Source organism: Zeugodacus cucurbitae, chromosome 3 (genome assembly GCF_028554725.1).
Source record: "Zeugodacus cucurbitae isolate PBARC_wt_2022May chromosome 3, idZeuCucr1.2, whole genome shotgun sequence".
Classification (NCBI taxonomy): Eukaryota; Metazoa; Arthropoda; class Insecta; order Diptera; family Tephritidae; genus Zeugodacus; species Zeugodacus cucurbitae.
The window spans coordinates 20,303,556-20,326,702 of record NC_071668.1 but is presented as its reverse complement, the minus strand read 5'-3'; the positions used below and the strand labels follow the sequence as shown (position 1 = coordinate 20,326,702).

Genomic DNA, 23,147 nt, shown 5'->3' with positions numbered 1-23,147 from the left:
GTTATAAACTATACAGCTTTTATGCATTTGTGTAGTAGTATTTTATTTTTTTTTTTTGTAAATTTTTATTTGGTTTTTCAATTTATTAACTAATTTGATTATTCATACAATTACGGTATTTTGTCTACAACAAATTTCTATTTTTTTTTGTTTTTGTATTATTAAATAATATCTTTAGCATAGTTATCGTTTTATAAATTACTTATTTAAATAAAGGTTTTACGCTCTTTGCTTTTCATTTTTTTACTTTTCGCTAGGAATACAGCTGCGACGCGAACGACCAGGGATACTCGAGCGCTCCACTTGCGGTCGCGCACAAATTAGTGATGTTTGGGTAAGTGTTTTTGTTTTTATTTTCGGCTAACTATATAATTTGAAATAACAGTACAAATTTAAACACCCACTAGGCGTTGATTAAACACATTTAATTAGACATGCGCTGCAGGGCATGTGAGTTAGTGTTGTCATTGAAAAAATTGTTCGTTCCACTAATCAATACTTTTGAAGTTTATGCTTTTATGCTAATAATAATTGTTTTTTTTTTTTGTTTTTGTTGTTGTTGGCAACTTAATATTTGCCTACTGTGTTTTAATTTAATTTAAATTTGGAAAATATACAATTTTGTATGTAATTTTGTTTTCTTTTGCGCTTTAGCGTACAGCTGAATTTTTAAACAAATAATTAATTTAATTTAATTTTTTTTTTTCAAAAATTTACAAAGTGCACTTTAAATTGTTTTAAATTTTGGTTTTTTTAAATCATATGTGTGTTATGCTATTAGCTGCTTGTTTCTGTTTAGCGTTAATGGAACTTATATTTGTAAATATAAATAGTGTATATATGTATGTATGTATATGTTTGAGAAATAATCACCTAAAAATACTTAAGTGTATAAGAAAATGTAAGTAACAAACCATTTTAAACAATACTATTTAGTTAGTTGAGACGCACAAAACGGCGATAGCAAGTGTCTAGAGACAACATGGCTATGCGTATGTGTGTTAAAGGAGAATACAAAATTGCACACAGTTTGCTTTCATTTTTGATTTAACAACAGAGAAATCGAAATTTGTTGGTAGTTGGAATTTGAGTACGATTTTTTTGCATAAATTTTCGAGTGGCAAGCTTTTATGAGCTTAATATTGAGCTTTTGTTGTTGTAAAATAGGCATACGTCCTCTAAGTTCTTAATGATGACAACAATTTAATACGATTTTTATTTAAATGTATGAGTGATAAGCTTTTAGAGTTTGGTAATGAGTTTTTGTTGTTGTAAAACAAGCTTTGGTAAGCTTTTATAGCTTCGTATTTAGCTTTTGTTGTAAAATAGGTATTCGTTCTCCGAGTTCTGAATGAAAACGATAATTTAGTACGATTTATTATATAAATATTTGAGTGGAAAGCTTTTAGAGCTTAAAATGGAGCTTTTTTTGTTGTAAAACAAGCTTTGAACTTTCTATATCAAAAATTAATTTTATTTTTTTCCTACCAATCTTGGTGTAGGAACTCTTACATTTGTTTAAGTAAGCTTTTTGTGACTTTTTTGATTTCACAATTCCTTCAAAGCTCGATTTTAGAGCATATCATATATACATCAGTTGTTACTGATTGAAAGTCTTATTTAATAGTTTGAAATTTTCGATTTTCGAAATTATACCAAGTAGAAGCGCTTTTTAGGTTTTAAGCACTTCTAAAAAACTTTAAAGCTCAAAGCTCTAGTTGAAGTTTAGTTTCTTCAAAGCTTAAAGCCCTCCTAAATTTTTTTAAGGTTCACAATTCAAAAATCGTTTAATGCCTTCAAATTTGTTTCTTCTTGCAGTTGCTTTCGAGCTGAAAGCTCCAGTTGAAGCTTATATTGTTTATAGCTAAAAGCTCTTCTGACTAACTTTTGATTGATCGATTCTGGTAAGCATTTATTGAATCGTACAATGCCCAGTAACCTTTTTAAGCCTTAAATTCTTCTTAAATGATATTTTATTTAAAGCTTAAAGCTCAGTTTGAAACACAAATGAAAATGTGCTTCTTTTGAAAAATGTGTTTTAAATCTAGACCAGTTAAAACCTTGAATTTTTTTTCTTCTTGAAGTTGTTTACTTTCAAGCTTTAGTAGAAGCTTTTATTGTTTAAAGCTAAAAGCTCTACCGTAAGAATACATTAATTTTGACATTTCGAAAATCGTACAATGTTCAGAAAGCTTTTTAAGCTTTAAGCTCTTATTAGATGATATTTAAATAAAAGCTTAAAGCTCATTTTTAAACACAAATGAAATATCTCAAATAAGTGAAAACATTTGAAAATTGAAAAAAATTTCTTATAAAAATAAACATTGTTTCTTTCAAACTTTGTGGTTTCGCGAATGTGCTTAAGAGCTTTTTAAAGCTTTTGCTGCTTAAAGCTCAATATACAAAATACATTTAAAAAAATGCAGTTCTACTTCAAAAGCTACGGAGCTTTCTTTTATAATAATCAAAAAGCGCTGTGCAGACTTGAGCTTTTTGGAGAGTTGTTAATAAGATCCAGACTAGCGCATGTAAAAATGATTTCAAGGAAAAATCTTGGGCTTCTTTATAAGTTACAGTAGAGCTTAAAGCTTTCCTCATATCTCTGTTCTCTTCGAACATTTTAATACCAACAAATTTGTTGTTAAACAATATTTAGCCATAACTGTGTGCATAAACATAAATGTTAATACCCATTATAAAGTCGTTATAGTATAGTGTCTTGTATTACTAATAGTTAATAGAAAACCAAATTCTATGGACTAACGGTCACTTTTCAAATATAACGTAGTGTCTTTAGTTAAACGGGCGGCAAAATGCTTTAGTACGTTGTGAAGAGGTCTTCTCTCTCTCTTCTACACACTCTCTTTAAACACCGTACTAACTTTTTTCCTCAAAAGTGACAGTGTGTTTGTGTATGTGTGACACGTGACTCTTGACTCGTGACAGTGTGACAAGTGTGTTTACACAAAAGTGACTTTATAACTTAAGCAGTGTATAAACTAAGGCTAAAATTTTTCGCTGCACGCTTATTTTATGTTAGAATTGATTCTGATTACTGCCAGTCGGATTACGTGTTGAGGGACGTGACGAGAATGATTTGCCGCTGCTGCCGCGTTGTGGTGGCATCGAACGACGCGCAAAACGTGTTTCACTATATGGAATAGAGTAAAAAGAATATTTATTAGTAAATATTTATAATAATATTTATTAATATTATTACATATGAGTGCAATAAAAGTGCAGCGTTGTTATTAATATGGTTATTTGTGGTATAAGGTTTGCTATAAAGGCTATGGAATATAGTTCATGGTTGCAGTTTGAATAAATTATTCGTTTCTTGCATGCAGTCGCTTTCAATTTTGGTTTAAATTTACATTTTCGAAAATTTTGAGGTTATGTAAGATTTTGTTGGTTATTAAACATTTCAAGTTAAATTTTTTCTTGTTTCTTTAACACATATAACTCCAGGAAATCAAGTTGTTAGCACATGTATTGTGTTGTGAGATATTATAAGCTGTCTTCGATTCGTCATCACTTTGAAGCTTTAAGCTTTCAAAAAAATTTACATGTAAAATCAACAAAAAAAATATAAAAAAAGTTGATAAGGTCTTACTAAAGTGATAGAAACGCTTGCTTTTCGTTAACTATTTGATTATACCAGTCTTTTCAATTTATATTAGTCATTTCAATTTATACCAGTATCTTCAATTTATGCTAGTTTTTCAATTTATACCAGTATCTTCAATTTATGCCAGTTTTTTCAATTTATACCAGTCTCTTCAATTTATACCACTCACTTAATTTTTTTTTAATGTATACCAGTTTCTTCAATTTATGCTAGTTTCTTCAATTTATATCAGTCTCTTCAATTTATATCAGTCTCTTCAATTTATAACATTCTCTTCAATTTATAACAGTCTCTTCAATGTATACCAGTCTCTTCAATTTATACCAGTATCTTCAATTTATGCCAGTTTTTTCAATTTATACCAGTCTCTTCAATTTATACCACTCACTTAATTTTTTTTAAATGTATACCAGTTTCTTCAATTTATATCAGTCTCTTCAATTTATATCAGTCTCTTCAATTTATAACAGTCTCTTCAATTTATACCAGTCTCTTATTTTTTTAAATGTATACCAGTCTCTTTAATTTATACCAGTATCTTCAATTTATGCTAGTCTCTTCAATTTATAAGTCACTTCAATTTATACCAGTCTCTTCAATTTATAAGTCACTTCAATTTATACCAGTCTCTTCAATTTATAACAGTCACTTCAATTTATACCAGTTTCTTAAATTTATACCAGTCTCTTCAATGTATACCAGTCTCTTAAATTTATAACAGTCTCTTCAATGTATTCCAGTCTCTTCAATTTATACCAGTCTCTTCAATGTATACCAGTCTCTTAAATTTATACCAGTCTCTTAAATTTATAACAGTCTCTTCAATGTATACCAGTCTCTTCAATTTATAACAGTCACTTCAATTTATACCAGTTTCTTAAATGTATACCAGTCTCTTCAATGAATACCAGTCTCTTCAATTTATAACAGTCACTTCAATTTATACCAGTTTCTTAAATGTATACCAGTCTCTTATTTTTTTAAATGTATACCAGTCTCTTAATTTTTTTAAATGTATACCAGTCTCTTTAATTTATACCAGTTCAATTTATGCTAGTCTCTTCAATTTATAAGTCACTTCAATTTATACCAGTCTCTTCAATTTATAAGTCACTTCAATTTATATCAGTCTCTTCAATTTATAACAGTCTCTTCAATTTATACCAGTCTCTTATTTTTTTAAATGTATACCAGTCTCTTAATTTTTTTAAATGTATACCAGTCTCTTTAATTTATACCAGTATCTTCAATTTATGCTAGTCTCTTCAATTTATAAGTCACTTCAATTTATACCAGTCTCTTCAATTTATAAGTCACTTCAATTTATACCAGTCTCTTAAATTTATACCACTTCAATTTATAAAAATCTCTTCAATGTATACCAGTCTCTTCAATTTATAACAGTCACTTCAATTTATACCAGTTTCTTAAATTTATACCAGTCTCTTCAATGTATACCAGTCTCTTAAATTTATAACAGTCTCTTCAATGTATTCCAGTCTCTTCAATTTATACCAGTCTCTTCAATGTATACCAGTCTCTTAAATTTATAACAGTCTCTTCAATGTATACCAGTCTCTTCAATTTATAACAGTCACTTCAATTTATACCAGTTTCTTAAATTTATACCAGTCTCTTCAATGTATAGCAGTCTCTTAAATTTATAACAGTCTCTTCAATGTATTCCAGTCTCTTCAATTTATACCAGTCTCTTCAATTTATAACAGTCTCTTCAATGTATACCAGTCTCTTCAATTTATAACAGTCACTTCAATTTATACCAGTCTCTTAAATTTATACCACTTCAATTTATAAAAGTCTCTTCAATGTATACCAGTCTCTTCAATTTATAAGTCACTTCAATTTATACCAGTCTCTTAAATTTATACCACTTCAATTTATAAAAGTCTCTTCAATGTATACCAGTCTCTTCAATTTATAACAGTCACTTCAATTTATACCAGTTTCTTAAATTTATACCAGTCTCTTCAATGTATACCAGTCTCTTAAATTTATAACAGTCTCTTCAATGTATTCCAGTCTCTTCAATTTATACCAGTCTCTTCAATGTATACCAGTCTCTTAAATTTATAACAGTCTCTTCAATGTATACCAGTCTCTTCAATTTATAACAGTCACTTCAATTTATACCAGTTTCTTAAATGTATACCAGTCTCTTCAATGAATACCAGTCTCTTCAATGTATACCAGTCTCTTAAATTTATACCAGTTGTATGTTCGTTTCAACACTCTCCAATTTTTGGCAAATCGAAGACAGCTTTTACTATAATTTAAATTATTATTTAAAAAACTGCAGCAAATGTGTTTCAGTATCTGCTTTCATCATTTCACTTCTCTTTTACATTAATCACTATTTACATTTTTTACTTTATGGCCAATAACCGCGTATAAATTTTGATGTTGTTGTGCGCACTTCATTAGCATTTACAAAAACATGCTTCATATACATATATATTTATAGGCTTAATAAATCCACATATAAGCTGAGCAACACACCAGCCTCTCAAATAATAACTATATCTTGTACGGCTTACCAATTGGGAACGCGGCTTAAAGTTTATTTGTTGTTGGCAAAGTTAAACGTAAGTTGGACGCAATTGAAACGTACAGGTTAAATTAATGTTGTTGATTTGGTAGGGTGTGTGGAGGTAAACGGGATATAAACGATAAAAATACAAAATATGCTTTTTGGGCAAATATTTAGCATAACGGAAAAAATATATAAAGTTCTATGAACAGCAAGCACTAAGCACAAATTTCGAACGCGAACACACACACGCACTTAATTATTGATATGATAACGAGCTGAGCAGATAGTTGGGGGGCACTAGATTGGGGGCACTAGATTTTAACTAGAGTTTTTTAAATGTTTTTTTAATATTTTTTGGATTTTTTTTTTCATTTAACTTTAACTCTTCATTTTTTATATTAGGCCTAACGCCGCATGGGCACCCACCGATCGATTTCCATTTCCTCCATGCGTTGAGTCAATTCAATTTTCTGCTGTACAGCCAAACGCAACAGCTGATTGAGTGTCTTCTTCTCTTCCTCAGCGGCTTCTAGTTTGCGATTGAGGTCATCCACCTGTGTGACGTATTCCTCGCAACGAGCGGCGAACATGGCGCGCAAACCTAAAAAGTGGAGAGTTTTAGTATTACATTTTAATATTGATAAGAGGGGGAGAGAGTAGGAGAGAGAGGGAGATATGAGTACACTAATGATTCAAAACTTAAATAAAAAAAAAGTAAGGAAAGGCTAATATGTAGTATACGCAATATGGGCCGATATATGCGCAATAAAGCCCGTCGTATATTTGAAAAACCTATATTTAGGTATATGGGAGCTATTTAGAAGAAAAACATCCATTGCACGGACAGACAGACATCCGGATTTCAGCTCGTCTCGTCATCCTGATCACTTTGGAATATATAATCCCACATTTAACTCGTTTAGTTTTATGACTTACAAACAACCGTTATGTGAACAGAACTATAATACTCTCTTCAACTTACTTGAGAATGTCGCTGCGTCCTCCTTGAGTATCTTCAGTTCATTGCGCAATTTGGCCATCGTCTCGCTGACCACTGTCTTCTCATTCTCATATTTCGATTTGAGATTGGTGAGCGCCACCTCGGCGGTCTGTTTGTTGGATTTCAAGACCGTACGCAATGTAGCGATTTGATCACGTTTGAGTGAGAGCAAGCCCTTAAGGCGTACGATTTGCTCTTGCAACTCCTCGACTTCCTCGCGATTGTATTTATCAGCTGTTGGAGAGAGAATTTATTTTATTAGAAATTTTGAGGTTATAAAATATGCAAAAATGCACACCTTCAGTAACATCGCCGCGAACTTTATTCTTGTTATGTTCGATTGTGTGCTCGACAGCGGTCTTCAAATGCTTGATCTGATCGCTCACAGTGTCGACGTACTTCTTGATCTCAACTGAGTCAGCAAGTCCCTGCAAATCCTCAATTGTGTGTGAGCGGGAAGTGAAAATATCTGATTTGAACTGCGACTGTATGGCAGTAAGCGAATCGTTTTCGAAGCTGTGAGGAAAATTTTAAATATTTTTGAGGTTATATTACAACATTTTCAAGCGTTTCAACTCACCTCATTTTGAGGTTATATAAAACAAAAATTTTCAAGTATTTGTACCCACCTCATATCATCGCTCTTCGTGTCGAGCATAATTCGCGTCGGTATCTCACCGTTAACGGTGCAAACGAGATGATATAGCTGTGCCAAATCGTCGCTTAAGGCCACCAAAGTTGAGCGTGCCGTACCCAAACTTTGGCCAGCATTTTGTGAAATACTTGTGAGTGTCTGCACATCACTCTGCAGATCCAACGATTTCTGCTCGGTGCTGAGCAGTTTATTTTTCAAATTTGTGACCTCATTGCGGAGCGTGGTCATTGCGTCGGTGTAGTTGAAACCCTTTTGCAGTTCCACTAAATCAGTCTTGAGACCATCAATCTCTTTGGAGGATAGCGTGAACCAACTGTTATACTGCGAGAGTATATCCAATAGTTGTTGTCGTACATTTTGTTCGTCATTGCGTCGTTTCACCGCATCGATGGAATCATCTTTAATGTCTAATTGTTTCTTCAATTGCAGCAAGGCGTCGACATGTGCCGTTAGCAACGCTAGGCGAGCCATGAAATTCTGTATTTCATTTTGTGATTTATCCAAACTAGTTTGTGCCTCGCGTAAATTCGCTGTGAGTAGCATTTTCTCATTCTCAATCGATTCTAATTGTTTCTCCAACTTCTTCAGCTCGTTCAAATGCACCTCGGAGAAGAGATCGCATTTGGTGCCGTCCGTTGCATTCAATTCGGTCGTCAAATCGGCTTCGAGTCGCTTCAAGGCGAGATTCTCCTCTTCGCCATCGCTATTTGCGCTTATGTTGTCGTCCATATTACTGCGTAGATAGGCGAGATTGCTTATCTTGTACATGGATTCGCGATTCAAATGACTATCCAGCTCCTTCTTGAGCGCATATTTTGCCTCACGTTCGCACTGCGAAGAGAGTTTTAGTTGATAATTGAGTACAAATTTAAAATTATAGAAGAGCTTCCAAACTCACCTGCAAAGCCTCTAAAGCTTCCTCCATTTGCTTCTCAGCAATCTTCTTCAGGTTTGCCAACTCATCCACTTGTGAGTTCAAGACCTCAACCTCTTCGGTTAGGCGACGTATCTCGTGTTTGGCACCTTCAAACTCCACCTAACGGTAAATAAGAAACAATATTATATATTCAAGGTCTCAAAATCGAAACTTCATAATAAAAACTAAACTAACCTGCGAACTTCTCAAGCTCGACACCTGCTTTTGCAGCGATATGTTTTCCTCCTCCAATTCTGTGTATTCCGTTAGCATACGTGTCTCTCGAAATTTCAAATCTTTCACCTCGGCCTTGAGGCGCAGTTTCTCAGCCTCATTATCTGATTTGTCGCGTCCAATATCGGTATTCTCTTGCAGCATACGATCACGTTCGTTGCGTACTCGTTCCAATTCGTGACGCAATTGCTTTGTCTCATTTTCCAAGTCGAGTATTTTACTATTTAGAGTGGTCTCAAGTTCTGCCGTTTCGGTGAGCAGTGACTCCTCCTGTTCGATACCAGTTTTTGTGGTGACCTTTTGCGAGGTCTGGAATTTGGCCAGGGCCTGAGAAGGGAAAAAGGAAATTTTGGGTTTAAAATAATGTTTTGGGAAATATTTGGGTTTTGGATAATACGTCTATATTAAATATATTTTATTGTGTTGTTGTTTGGAATATTTCTTTTTGGAACATTAATCGGTTCCTGAGAAATCGGTACAAATTTAAACCCTGGGCACTAAAATTAACATTTTCAAACAAATGAAGGAAAAATTGGAATGTTTTCCAATTTTTTTTTTTTTTTTCGGAAAGTTTTCGAAACAATTTTTATTTATTGTTATTTTTTAATAGGGTTGCCATCCGCCAAAAAAAATTAAATCAAATTAAAGGCGTTTAAAAAGTGTTTTATTTATTTTTCCGGAAAGTTTTCGAGACATTTTTTATTTTTTATATTATGCAATAGAGTTGCCATCTGTCGAAAAAAATAAAAAAAATGTGGATCAAATTAAAGTCGTTTATAAAAGTATGAAAAAGTAATGATAACCTTTTAAGAATTAAATTAAAATATTTTTTTTGGAATAGAGTTAGCACCTGTCAAATAAAATAACACAAAAAACAAAAAAAATATTTCAAACTTCAAATAATATTACATAAACTTTTCGAAAATTGTAATATTTAGAGATATTTTGAAATAGAGTTGCCACCTATTTTTGTCAGGAAATTTTCAATAGGAGAAGAAAAGTTTCGTGATGCTTTGAACTGACTAAAAAGTGTAGAATTTTAATTTTAATACGAACAGTTTCATTATTTACGATAGAACAGTCCTATATTCGTCAGTACCGTTAAATAACGGTTTAAGTTAAGTTTAAAAATATACATTCTATAACTTTCTTCCACTCTCTGATTAATGCGAAAAATATTTCCTTGCATTTTTTCACCTCCACCCCTAAGCACCCAAGAAAAAAACCGTTACCAGCATTTACGCTCACTAACAATCTCTCTAAAAACGATTTAACCACGCAACGTAATTGAATTTCCAATTGGACTCACATTGACAGTGAGTGAACAGTAAATAGTGCGCACAGGTCACAGTGATTATGTGAATGCTGGCGACAAAACGGTGTGACTGACGGACGGAATTGCAGGTGTGGCACCACACACTTAGTACGACTAGTAGTCACACATATTTGTATTTGCTCTCTAGCAACTGATTGCGTGTGCCTTTGTAAGCAATTCCATACACATAATAAGTGACATTTACGAGCGCTTTATCAACAGATTCCTGTGTTGCATGCCATCTCGCTTCCGTCTTCCGTTATATGATGTGTATGTATGCTGGTGTTACGACTGCTACGCCTGCACAATCTACAGCAATTGAAGCGTATGCGAATCGCATGGCGTACTCTAAAGCAATGTGCCAAACTTTATTATGCGCTTATAATAAATGCATGTGTGTACAGTTTTGGGCAAAATATAAGAAGTAGATGTTACAGAAGATACATTTGGTTTAAAAGGTTTTAAAGGTCAGTACAGATGATAGGAGATTGTTTAGGTAGATATTGAGCAGAATAAGAACTCAAAGCATAATAAATCGTCTAATATGCTTCAAAGAGCCTGGCTTATAGCAAAAATTAGTTATTCTATTCAATCCAAGAAGTTCAAAATCTCTTTAAATAAATATTAATGTCTTCGGTTGTTTCAACATCCAGTTTTTATTTCTACGACCAACATCTAACATCAAAGTTATTTTTGAGGTTAGAAATATAATTTCCAAGGCTTTTCTGAGAGCTTAAATGTGCTCAAATTAGTCTCTAGCATTTCTTAGAAAAAGGAATGCTCAAGGTTATGGACAAATGGAGTAGTTTTGAGCTTAAGATAAAGAGAAAAGGAAGGTAAAAAAGTTGAACTGAATATTTACGTTAGCTTAGGTTAGATTTACTTGGTGGAGGTCAGATAGCCCCGCATAGATCAGTTATGGTCCTTAGCGATACCAGATGGAGTCCTGTCACGTACTCGTATGAGTAGTAGGCATCGATTAGGATACCAGCACTTGACGCGAATTTTAAGATATCATGAGGCCTCACTAACGATATCTCCTGCAACTTATCGTACTGTGGGGCCCCTACATAGCCCCCTAGTAGGGCTAGCGCAGGACAAACGTTCAAGAGAATCTCCACCGTTTCCTTGGTGCCCTGCTCTTGACACTTCCTGCATTGCTTCCTATCTGACAGTACCATCTTATAGGGGTGCGCCGCTACTAAACTGTGACCAGTAAGTATGGTCCTACAGCCCCTTCTATCCAGTACAAGTAGGAAACTTATATATTTCTGATCCACCGCTTTGCACATGATCTTTGAGGTTTTGCAACACGGTAGATTCTTCCACTGCGCTTTGATGCTCTTCGTCTTGCACCTGTATATGTCGTCATACAGATAATGCATGAGTTCGCCAATGCTGATCATGTTTTCGTAATTTTTACTTCCCAGTATTCTTGAGGACGAGCCAAGAAGTGAATATGTTCTATGTTCACTCTCTTAAATCCCTTAAAATGATACATTATACATTTAAACTTGGTGTTAAATAATCATGATTCTATTAGATTTTTTTCAGCATAAAATTTCCATATTTACGACTGTAATCTAACCTCAAATCATTTTAAGGCAAAATATGTAGTTTTCTAATATTTTTCGAAGAGCCTAAATTGTTTTAAAATTGCTTCAATCTCTTTTATAAGAGATCATCTTAAGCTTCAGATAATGAAATAAATGCATTTTTCTCAATTCAATTGAATATTTATTTCTAGTTTTCTTGAAGTTGGCCCAAAAAAGTGGATACTTTTAATTAAAAACTAACCTCAAAGTTTTTTAAAGGTGAAAATGTAGTTTCTGATGTCTTTCTGAGATCCGAAATGGTTTCAAATTTGTTTCAATGTTTCCAAGAAGCGTTCAAATGCAAGCTTAGTTTTAAGCTTCAGATAAAGACATTAATAATTTTTTTAAATTGAATAAAATATTTATTTCCAGTTTTCTTGAAGTTGGCCCAAAAAAGTGGATACTTTCAACTAAAAACTAACCTCAAAGTATTTTAAATATGAAAATGTAGTTTCTGAGGACTTTCTGAGAGCCTAAATGGTCTAAAATTTCTTTTATTACCTACTATAAGGATTGAAATTCAATTTTAGGGACAGGTGGGGAGGTTTTAGGGACAGATGGAGTAGTTTTAAACTTCATATAATGAGATAAATGCATTTTTCTGAATCTGATTAAACATTTTCTTGTCATTTTGAAAATGTTTATATTAAAACTATACCAAAAAGTGAATATTTTCAATTATTAATTCAGTGTAATGCCTCAAAATGATTTTTTATATAATTAATTTATGATTAAAATCATAATTCTTTGCCAAATTTTTTTTTGGATTTTATTCCGGAATCTATGCTATAAGAGTCATCTGAATAACAGTACTTACAAGCAAGACAAAATTTTCATTTCAAAATGATTTTTATATTAAAAATTTATGATAAAAGTCATAATTATTTTCAAATTTTTTTTGGGAATTTTATTCTGGAATCAATTTCATCAGATTCAGCTGAATAACAGTACTTACGGCCTAAAATTATTTTTGCAAAATTTTCAATAACATCTAAAACATGTAAATGAGTTGCATATACTTTCTACAACACTGTAAGCGTACATGATCCTATAAGCAAGCTACAGAGGAGAAGCATGTGTGCTGTTCGCTTGTGTATGTGTGTGTGTGTGTGTGTGTGCCATGCCATCATCATGTTTGCCTGCCTCCTTGCAATTACTACATGCAATATTTGTCCAATGTGGCAAATCTCAGGCGACGTTTTATGCGGCGAGCCGCTCCTTAAATGCCCATATCTTTTGCCACGTGCCCCCCAACACAAATACACATCACACACACTCACACACTTGCTACATACATACAGACATATGTATGTACATATGTAAACAACAACTGCATTTGGCATTCATTCAAGTTTGTGCATATGTATAACACATGTACGTATGTATGTGTGTGTGTGTGTGTGTGCGTGTCTACGCAGTGAAATTACCAGAAACTAGCAAAATAAACCAGAGAATGGCAACAGTTCCAGTGCTTAAAATGCCGGCACAACCACACACCAACAACAACAAAAACATGCTTCATGCTTACAACAAAGTTAAATTTATGTAAATGTGTGTGTGTGTGTGTGTGTGTGTCATTGCCGAAATACTACTTGCATCCTTATAAACTTGCTCATTTATTCATGGAATTCGTGTATTGTTCCTGCCTGTGAGGTTGTGTAAGTTTTCCTAGGCGCGCTTATCAGCAAGTTTTACATTGCCTGTATGTCTGTATGTATGTGTGTGTGTCTGTGTGCTTTTGGTTGACAACTGCGCCCACCAGCCGCTTTTCCAACGAAATTTATATGCTTATTTTGCGGTGCATAGCGACTGGTGTGTGTGTGTGCCATGAGGATGTTGGTGTCGGCTACAATGTTGGTGGTTAGTCAGCGTGCTGAGCTGAAATTAAGCCAATCCATTTTGGCCTTAAAGTGTTGGCAGCGCTTGAAATTTTTTGTTGTTGTTGTAATTTTTTTTTCTTATTGTCATTTCACAGCTCAGCGCTGGCATTGTGTTGCTTAATATGACAGCCCCCTCTGCCTCAATCCTCCCCCTCCACAGAGCATGCATATTATTTTTGAGGCATCGCTTATTTTTTAAACGCAGGTGTTTGGCAGTAAGTAAGCTCGCCTCCGCCTCCGCCACATCACACCAGCAGCGCTTGACTGCATAACTACTGTCGTCGGTCGCTAGTCGCCGGTCGCCTGTCGCCGTAGTGTTTTGGGTGTAATAAATGTCTTTTGTTTGCTTTAGTTAATTAAACTTTGCTGCTGTTGGCAGATTGAGGTCACACAGAAAACTATGCGGTTCCATGGATGCTTTTCATATTCGGTATTTATGTATATTTACCAAGTCGATGTGTGGTTGTTTGCATTGCAAAGAAAATATTCTTGCTGGCTTCGAGACTTTCCAGAAAGCTTATACTTATGTTTGTGCGCATATAGTTAATTCTGAAAACAACAACAACTAAAATTGCTTATGAAAGAGTTGAATATTTTATAACCTCTTCATTATTTGCAATAAGCCAGTCTGTGTTGTTGTTGTAATTAAAATGTGTGAGCACACATTGTTCTTTAATGCATATTCAACACCTTTTGGGAGCCTTAAAATGTCTTATCTTTTTCGGATTTTTATTTTATTTTTTCATTATTATCAACAAGGCAATCAAACAAAAGGAAACTGTTTAACTAATGTGTTCTTCCATGGAGAAATATAAAATACTGAGATAAAGAGTGTTTTTATAAGTGAGGAAAGCAGTAGACATACTGTTCGGCAATACTGGCCTTGGATTCGATGACAGTACGCTGTAAGCTAGTAAGTCTAAGAGTGTCTAACATACTTATCAGAAGCGTCGAACTACTTTGCCGAACCGACTTGTATGGGTACCCGGTCACCGCGGAATCGCTGGAAACTGCAAAGCGCACCAGCTTAAAGGAGAAGATAAATTAGCCATATTGACGCCATAGTGAGATCGCGTGGGCCATAGTGGGATCCGTGGACCACGTGCGCTAGAGTGCTGGATAACTGACTTCGAGTGAGCTCAACAGCCCCTGTGCAGTTGGGTGGTGCTTCTTTCTGCTGACGTTTAGGAAGGCTCAACTCTCCGCAGTCGTTGGTGTTCTTACTGGTCATTGTCCAATAGATACACATGTGGTGTGGTCATGTATCAAGCCAGAGGAAGGCGGAGAAGAATGATCCAAGCACTTCCCTATCAATGTCCAGCATTCGCTATACTTAGTCTAAAGCACCTCGGTAGGCACATCTTCGTCAAACACAGCGAGGTGACTGAAATCGACATTAACCGACTTAAAAACTTAGAGCTTAGAACTTAAAAACGCTTTGTGGAATCAAAGGAAGGACAGTCGAAGTTGTCTAAGTGAGTTTCTCGGCAGTTGCGGAGATTTACCTCTTTACCTGACCTAACAATTTACTGACCTCTAGTGTTTGTATAGAATTTCGTAAACGTAAATCTAGTTGTCATCGAAGTGATCTGTTGTTCATTTATTGTTTCAATAGGAGCGGACCATATGAAGATAGGCGTTAAATGAATCGGGTTCGTTGGGCATGCAAAGAGACATATATTCTGTATGCCGGGGTTTATTTTGGATAAGTAAGAGTTTAATATGCTACAATATTCAGAACGAAGTAGAACGATTGTCACTCTAGTTTCGCGGGCTCATCGTCTGCATTTAAGAACTTCATTAACTGGAAGAAGGAAGTCGACGCAGGTGTTAATGGCTCAACTGTGAAGGATGTTTGAGGCGTGTTGAAAGTTGTCTTGCGTCTGGTCTAGTCAACATATTGTTCGATGCCGTCGATGTACTATAAGAATGACGACTTAATATACCAGACAGATGGCTGCAGGGAAATTTAATCGAAAGCATCAATTCCCATACCAGCTCTACAGTTCTTCGTTACCCTGTCCCCTAAAAACAACAATTTCGCTCTATAAGTCTCTCATCATCTCCGTCCTATTATACGGCTCAGAAACATGGACGATAACAACCCGAGATGAGAAGGTACTTTGAGCATTCGAAAGAACTGTTCTCCGCAAGATCTCTGAAGCCGTCCGCGTGGGCGAGGAGTACCGAAGAAGATGGAACCATGGTCTGTAAGAGATCTACGACGACATGAATATAGTTACGCGTATAAAAACCCAACGATTATGCGGGTTAGGCCATGTCGTACGTATGGAAGATGATACTACAGTGAACAGATCTTTCGATTCGGGAACCATGGGTGGACATCCAATGAAAGAATCCTGTACATAGGGACCTGTCTGCATTTGGAATGTACAACTGACATGACTTCGCAAAGGATACAGCAACTAGCGAAGTTTTGTGTTCTCAGCTCAGACCGACCCACGGTTGTAGTGCCAAAGAAGAAGAAAAAAAAACACAGATTGGATTGGTAAGTTGTCAGGGTGGTTTGATGGACCTGCATGGTTAGAGTCAAGAGAGGACGATTACAAAAAGCATATACATTTATTATTAATTTGATATAATATCAAGTCTAAGAAGAAATTTGATTTACTACAATATTCAGAGTAGGACAAATATCTTCGATTCTCTTATGCTCTTGTATGTAATTTAGAAAACGGATCGTAACGTTTAGTGTGTAGCTGTAGTTTAGCGAGTAAGCTTTCTGATTATTCCATTTACTGAAAGAATGTGACTTTATTTGAATACAGTAGATATCGGTTATATGACGAACCGCTTGTATGCAAATTTTGGTTATATGCAAAATTTTCATATTTCAACGCATTATAGAACGTTTTATTATATGAATTTGGTTGTTTGAATGCAAATCGTTTATAAGCAAATATCGCATTTATGCAAAAAAATTTCAGCAAAATTGAATCGTTACGTAACGGGTGATTTTTTTGAGGTTAGGATTTTCATGCATTAGTATTTGACAGATCACGTGGGATTTCAGACATGGTGTCAAAGAGAAAGATGCTCAGTATGCTTTGACATTTCATCATGAATGATGAAACGATCTGCCACAACGTCGAATTTTCAGTGAATGGGCCCTAGAAAAGTTGGCAGAAAATCCGCTTTTTTATCGACAAATTTTGTTCAGCGATGAGGCTCATTTCTGGTTGAATGGCTACGTAAATAAGCAAAATTGCCGCATTTGGGGTGAAGAGCAACCAGAAGCCGTTCAAGAACTGCCCATGCATCCCGAAAAATGCACTGTTTGGTGTGGTTTGTACGCTGGTGGAATCATTGGACCGTATTTTTTCAAAGATGCTGTTGGACGCAACGTTACGGTGAATGGCGATCGCTATCGTTCGATGCTAACAAACTTTTTGTTGCCAAAAATGGAAGAACTGAACTTGGTTGACATGTGGTTTCAACAAGATGGCGCTACATGCCACACAGCTCGCGATTCTATGGCCATTTTGAGGGAAAACTTCGGAGAACAATTCATCTCAAGAAATGGACCCGTAAGTTGGCCACCAAGATCATGCGATTTAACGCCTTTAGACTATTTTTTGTGGGGCTACGTCAAGTCTAAAGTCTACAGAAATAAGCCAGCAACTATTCCAGCTTTGGAAGACAACATTTCCGAAGAAATTCGGGCTATTCCGGCCGAAATGCTCGAAAAAGTTGCCCAAAATTGGACTTTCCGAATGGACCACCTAAGACGCAGCCGCGGTCAACATTTAAATGAAATTATCTTCAAAAAGTAAATGTCATGAACCAATCTAACGTTTCAAATAAAGAACCGATGAGATTTTGCAAATTTTATGCGTTTTTTTTTTAAAAAAAGTTATCAAGCTCTTAAAAAATCACCCTTTACAAATTTTAATCTGTTTTAAGCAAATTTTCCAACACTGAAACACTAAATTTATTCTATCGATTTATCGATTGTCAAACATATGATTTTGTGTTACACTTGTTACAATGTCGCGGCGTGTTGTGTTAACAGCGAAACAAAAAATTGCGGTTTTAAACGATTTAAAGACTTCCAAAGACCGAAAAACCATTGCTGCTAAATATAAAGTTAGCTTAAGCACTATATCGCGCATTCAAATCCAAGAGAACAAAATCCGCGCCATAACAAATCCCAATAGGAAACGGGATAGGAAAGGCGCACACGTGAATTTGGACAGAACCTTGTTGTCCTGGTTTAACCAAATCCGGTCCCAAAATGGAATTGTTACCGGACCTGTCTTGCTTTCTAAAGCACAGGAATTTGCGTTAAAATTAAACGAAAGTTATGTGCCAGACCGTAGTTGGTTGCAGCGTTGGTGCGGGCGAAATGCCCTTAACTTCTCCAAGATTTACGGAGAAGCTGGCGAAAATAACGCAACAAGTGCAGAAGTTTTCACTACTAACCGTTTGCCTCATATTATTGAAAAATTTTCGCCGGATTGTATATTTAATGCCGATGAAACCGGGCTGTACTACAAGGCGTTGCCAAATGGAAGTTACAAAGGCAAGTATGAGAATCCAAAGGGATTCAAAACTCAAAAGCAACGCCTCACATTTCTGTTTCTATGCAATGCAACCGGCACGTATAAACGTGCATATTGCATTGGAAAGTCGGCTAAACCACGGTCTTTTAAAGGAAAACAGCTACCGCTGCCATATTATAATAATAGAAGTGCTTGGATGACGAGTGTTATTTGGAAAAAGATTCTAATAGATCTCAATCAAAATCTTGAAAAAGATAACAAGCAGATATGTTTGATTGTTGATAATGCTCCTTGCCACAATACAGATGAGAAATTCTCAAACATTACGATTGAATTTTTGCCACCAAATACAACTGCCCTTATACAGCCACTTGATCAAGGTATCATCCACTCCTTTAAAATGGAATATCGACAAATACTAAAAAAAAAACAAATTTGTGCGTTGGAGAAGGGCTTATCTATAGTTGAATTCCTGAAATCGCTCATTATTTTGGATGGTATCAATTATGCAAATCGCGCTTGGAACCTTGTTAAGCAGCAAACAATTAGTAATTGTTTCAAAAAGGTAAATTTCGTGTTAAAGATGGTACAAATTTAAAATAAAATTGTTCATTTCAGGCAGGCATTGACAACATTCAATTCATTACAGATGAGATTGCAGCCACAGAAGGCGAAAACTATGAATGGTGCACACTCGATAATGAATACATTCAATGCGATAATGAACTTGTCTGCTTTGGAACCATGTCGGACGAGGATATTGTTGCGGACGTATTGGCCGTCAATCAAAATTCTACTGAAGATGAGGAAGTGTTCGCGCAATCTGAGGCTTGTATTAAACACCCCTCAACGAAAAATGCCTTGCTAAGCTTAGATTCGCTGCGTGACTATTTTTGTCATAACAATATAGATCCCTTAGAGGCTTTTGAAGATATTGAAAATTTAATCCTAGAGAGTTCTGAAAAACAGAAATGCCAGAAGAAAATAACAGATTTTTTAAGTAAATCTTAACAATTTTCAAATTAAATGAATTGACTGAAGTGAAATATAATTTTTATTAAAACTGAATAAGTTTATATATTCTATTTCTTGTGTGCTATTTTTTGTTTACATCGAATTGATTGTGTATATGCATATATTTTGCATATAAGCGAATACCGCTTGTTTGCAATTACCGCCTGTATGCAAATTTTTTTTTGCATTATAACAATTGCATATAACCGATATCTACTGTAGATATTAACTTTAATAAGTCTACAAGTGTAGTGTGAACAATTTGTTTTTTTTTTTGTGTTTTTAGATAACAAGTTTCAAGAAGTCTAAAAGTGTATATATATCTTTCTATTAAGCATTTTGAGTTCTTTTTGGTTTCATAGTAGCAGATTCTTCTAACAATTTTGAGAAATACTGCTGAATAGACAGTTCTTGGACAGAGAAAAATCCAGATACGTTTCAGTCAGTTAATTTTCCAGTAGTATTTTAGCCAACAGTTAAAGACAATTTATTCTCAAATCTTCAACGCATTTTACGCTTCTACAACGTACAATTAACATTTATTATCTTTTATTACGATATTAGCAAGTTATTAGTTGCGATAATTAGCGAGTCGCAAAATATGGACTATGAAAGGCCTACGGCTTTACAACAAACAATTCTTGTTATTGAAAAATTGGTCTAAATAGGAACTATAAAAAGATTTAGCAATTTATTTTCAAATAATAATAGAATATTACTTAAATAAACTTCTAATGCTCGGTCTCAGCGACATATGAATGCAGTAATCTTCAAAAGTTTCATAATTGCAGTTTAATTTCAACCAGTGACCAATTGTGACAACTAGAATGACCGTATAAAAACTAAAAATTGCACTGACATAATCCCACATAACTGAAATTGTAAAAATTACAGCATTACTTAACGACCACGACGATACTGTAAGCACAAGAAAGCGACATACATATATACACAACTACAATAAAAACGAAAACTTTGAAAATATGCTGCGTTAGCGCAGTCACTCGGGGTATAACCCCCACAGCACACCCACCAAGCTAAAATGAAGTAGAAAAGCAATTAACCAATCCACTAAGGCAAAGCAATGCAAGTGCTATATATACAATGGAATGCAATTTGATTATTGTTGTTGCCTTTGGATTACATTACGCGGACAGAAATTGTTGCAGCCACTAACCGTGCTTCAGTTAGCTAGCTAGCTAGCCAGGCTCTGAAGTAGGCAGGTAAATAACGCTGTCAATACTAGGCTAAATAAAGACATAACAGAAGGGCGGCGGTGGCGGCGAAGTGCGGCGCAAGTTAATTTGTAATTTAGTTAGAAGCCAAATCAAATTTATGAGCGTAAAGCGAAGGGTGTGGATGTGTCCTTGCACGGCACGGAATTGACGACTTTATGGATGCGCATGGCAGCTGAGTTGCGCTATTTGTGTTGGAAGGCATATTTCTACTTTATAGGTAGGCGAACTGGCTAGAATCTGTGCGACTAAGCAAAATTACTTGCTCGCTTAGTCACGTGGTCTAATTTGCATAAATATGCTAAGTCAAATTATAAGAGTTTGCTTATATAACTTTTTTTTTTGCAATTGCAATATTTGCACAATTCCATTTAAATCATTTATACATTTTTACACAATAACACACTGAAAGCATTCAGTTAACAAATAACCCATGAATTTTTAGGTGATTACGTGTTTTACGTATGTACCCGCGCAGTAGTGGAGAGAAAAAATCAAATAATTTAAAACAAAACTGAACGAACGAGGTTAAACAAAAAGAGCATACAAAATAACTATCACATAGCAGTGAGCGCGCGCGGTGGCGAACTAAGCAGCACAGCGAATTGGTGAAGCATACCAATAAGTTTTTTCGTATTTCAGCTATTTAGCTGTTGGGTTTTAGCCAACTGTGTTTGCTTACTTGTTGCCGTGCTAAGAACGCCAACAAAACTAGACTTTCGCTATGATACGCATAGCTGGAAACAAGAAGGAGTGATGCTATAGAAAACTAATTGTTGGTAGTGAATGTTTATCGATTGACATTACATGTACAACAACACAAAACAACAACTTGAAATTTAAATATTTCATTTTCAATTATTTAATCTTGAGCCTTAACCTTTAATAATAAATTTAAAAAATTAATAATTCACATTCATTAAATACAAAACTAACCTCTTGTGTGATGTCCAATTCATGTTTTGCATGATCGTACAGATTCTCCAACTCCTCACACTTTTGTTCTAGCGACAATTTCTCCTCCAACAGCGATAGACCATATTGCGCTGATTGTGCACGTTCACTAGCTGCCTGATCTAGTTCGCGCGTCAGACGCTCCACTTCCATATGCAATTCCTCATTGGATTTGCCGGCTGTTGCCACATTCGCCAATTCCGACATATTGCGGACGTTTTGTTGTGTTGTGTTTTTGAAATGGACGGGTGTTTAACTTTTGGAAAGGATGGATGGGGGGATTTAAATCAATCAATTATGCGACGAAACGTATTTGTGTTTAAGTTGTATGACGGTTTTTGGGAGGAAGTTCACCGTATGTCGGTGGCACTTTGTAATACTCGAAACTATGTTTCTCCGTTGTGTTGTGTTCTTTGTGCTGCACTGGACGGCGGCCGTTTTGTGTTTATATGACGACACGGCGGCTAGTTATTCAACAGTGGGCGTGGCAGGTTGTTTGTGGGCGGAATCGTGTTGTGATCGCCTGTATAGCGTTACGAATCGTTGATTTTGGAGGGACGTGTATGTGTATATGTTGCTTGCCGTGTTGCTAACTCGTTTGAGTCGGTATCTTTTAGCAAGTTAAACCAAATAATAAAATTTCACTTTGCTTGCGCTTACACTTTTGCTGCTTGGACGTATGTATGTATGTATGTTTTGTGAATTCTACTCTGCTTAACTCCACCACTTCCTGCTATGCAGAAGTTATCGCTTTTAGCACAACTCTTTCTTTGGTATCATGCTTTATCGTTAAAATTTCATGTCGTGCTTTTATTTTCTAATTTTGCCAATCTTTTTTTTAACACGTCTACGCAAATTACTGCTGTGGAATGTTGAATGTATAAAACGCGTATACTCGATCTCACTATGAATTGCAACTTAATTGATAAATTGTACTCAATTATTATATTAAATTGAATTGCGACAATGCACTTCCAACAGCTAAATTAATGAAAAAGACTTAGCTTTGTGTTGGCATAAACATGCGCGACAGCAGTCTAATTTGTTGCTACACTAACAAAATCAGTAATATAAGAAATTATAGCATCCGCTGCTTTTTAAAGGCACAAAAAAACGATCCAATTAACGAAAAATGTGAAGCAGTGACATCACGACGGAGCGCCTTTTCACTCCACAATTACCGCACTACACACCTCCAACTGCTGCTACCTGGTGTGTGTTCACGGGTTTTTCACCACCCCTTTAGCAGGGTAAGAGAAAAGCTTTTTACACTGTATTTTACTTGCTTGCACTATTTAGTTTTCTATCAAACAAAAATTGAAAACTATAAACAAATGTTTATTGGCCGTGATTCTGTTTAAAGATTTTCCCCCAAGTGGAAAATCTCTATCACAATGCAAATAAGAATATCCACGTCTTTTCTTTTCGTGAGTGACTAACGGAATGTGTGTGTGAAAATTTTGCGTTTCCTCTTTTGCACTTGCTTTGGTGAAATGTCAAATTTGCGCAGGGTTGCATGCGTGCAGAGCAAGAGATGTTAGCTGTGTGCTATTGAGCACGTAAATAATATATAATGAGTGGGACAGAAAGTCTTCGAAAACAAAAATTTATATATAAATGTGACACTTCCTAATCTCAAATTCCAAA

General features: G+C 35.2%; 2 protein-coding genes across 3 annotated transcripts; one reads left to right on the top strand and one right to left on the bottom strand.

Annotated features, from left to right (window-relative positions):
- Positions 1 to 531: 531 nt before the first annotated feature.
- Positions 532 to 22,957, bottom strand: LOC105216392 (protein bicaudal D). 2 transcript variants are annotated; one of them, XR_008470251.1, is made up of 8 exons: positions 21,483 to 22,957; positions 8,946 to 9,311; positions 8,733 to 8,870; positions 7,809 to 8,665; positions 7,478 to 7,695; positions 7,162 to 7,413; positions 6,184 to 6,780; positions 532 to 3,151 (listed from the first exon to the last, which is right to left on the bottom strand). XR_008470251.1 is itself a non-coding variant. In XM_054226615.1 (8 exons), the coding sequence occupies exons 1-8, from the start codon at positions 21,705 to 21,707 to the stop codon at positions 3,037 to 3,039; spliced, it is 2,346 nt and encodes a 781-aa protein (XP_054082590.1). In that variant the 5' UTR covers positions 21,708 to 22,957; the 3' UTR covers positions 532 to 3,036. The 2 variants fall into 2 exon arrangements, 1 of the variants encoding a protein (XP_054082590.1); XM_054226615.1 differs by having other exon boundaries at positions 6,606 to 6,780.
- Positions 17,797 to 19,539, top strand: LOC128920119 (tigger transposable element-derived protein 6-like). Its single transcript, XM_054226616.1, has 2 exons — positions 17,797 to 18,862; positions 18,916 to 19,539. Exons 1-2 carry the CDS (start codon positions 18,494 to 18,496, stop codon positions 19,306 to 19,308), a joined length of 762 nt encoding a protein of 253 aa, XP_054082591.1. The 5' UTR covers positions 17,797 to 18,493; the 3' UTR covers positions 19,309 to 19,539.
- Positions 22,958 to 23,147: the final 190 nt, after the last annotated feature.

Excerpts from the sequence above, each read along its gene's own strand:
- LOC128920119 (XM_054226616.1), top strand. The coding sequence starts at position 18,494 with ATGACGAGTGTTATTTGGAAAAAGATTCTAATAGATCTCAATCAAAAT. Across the intron at positions 18,863-18,915 it reads TTAGTAATTGTTTCAAAAAG|GCAGGCATTGACAACATTCA; the intron begins GTAAATTTCGTG and ends TGTTCATTTCAG.
- LOC105216392 (XM_054226615.1), bottom strand. The coding sequence starts at position 21,707 with ATGTCGGAATTGGCGAATGTGGCAACAGCCGGCAAATCCAATGAGGAA. Across the intron at positions 7,414-7,477 it reads TCGCGGCGATGTTACTGAAG|CTGATAAATACAATCGCGAG; the intron begins GTGTGCATTTTT and ends TCTCTCCAACAG. Across the intron at positions 3,152-6,605 it reads GAGGAAATGGAAATCGATCG|TGAAACACGTTTTGCGCGTC; the intron begins GTGGGTGCCCAT and ends TATTCCATATAG.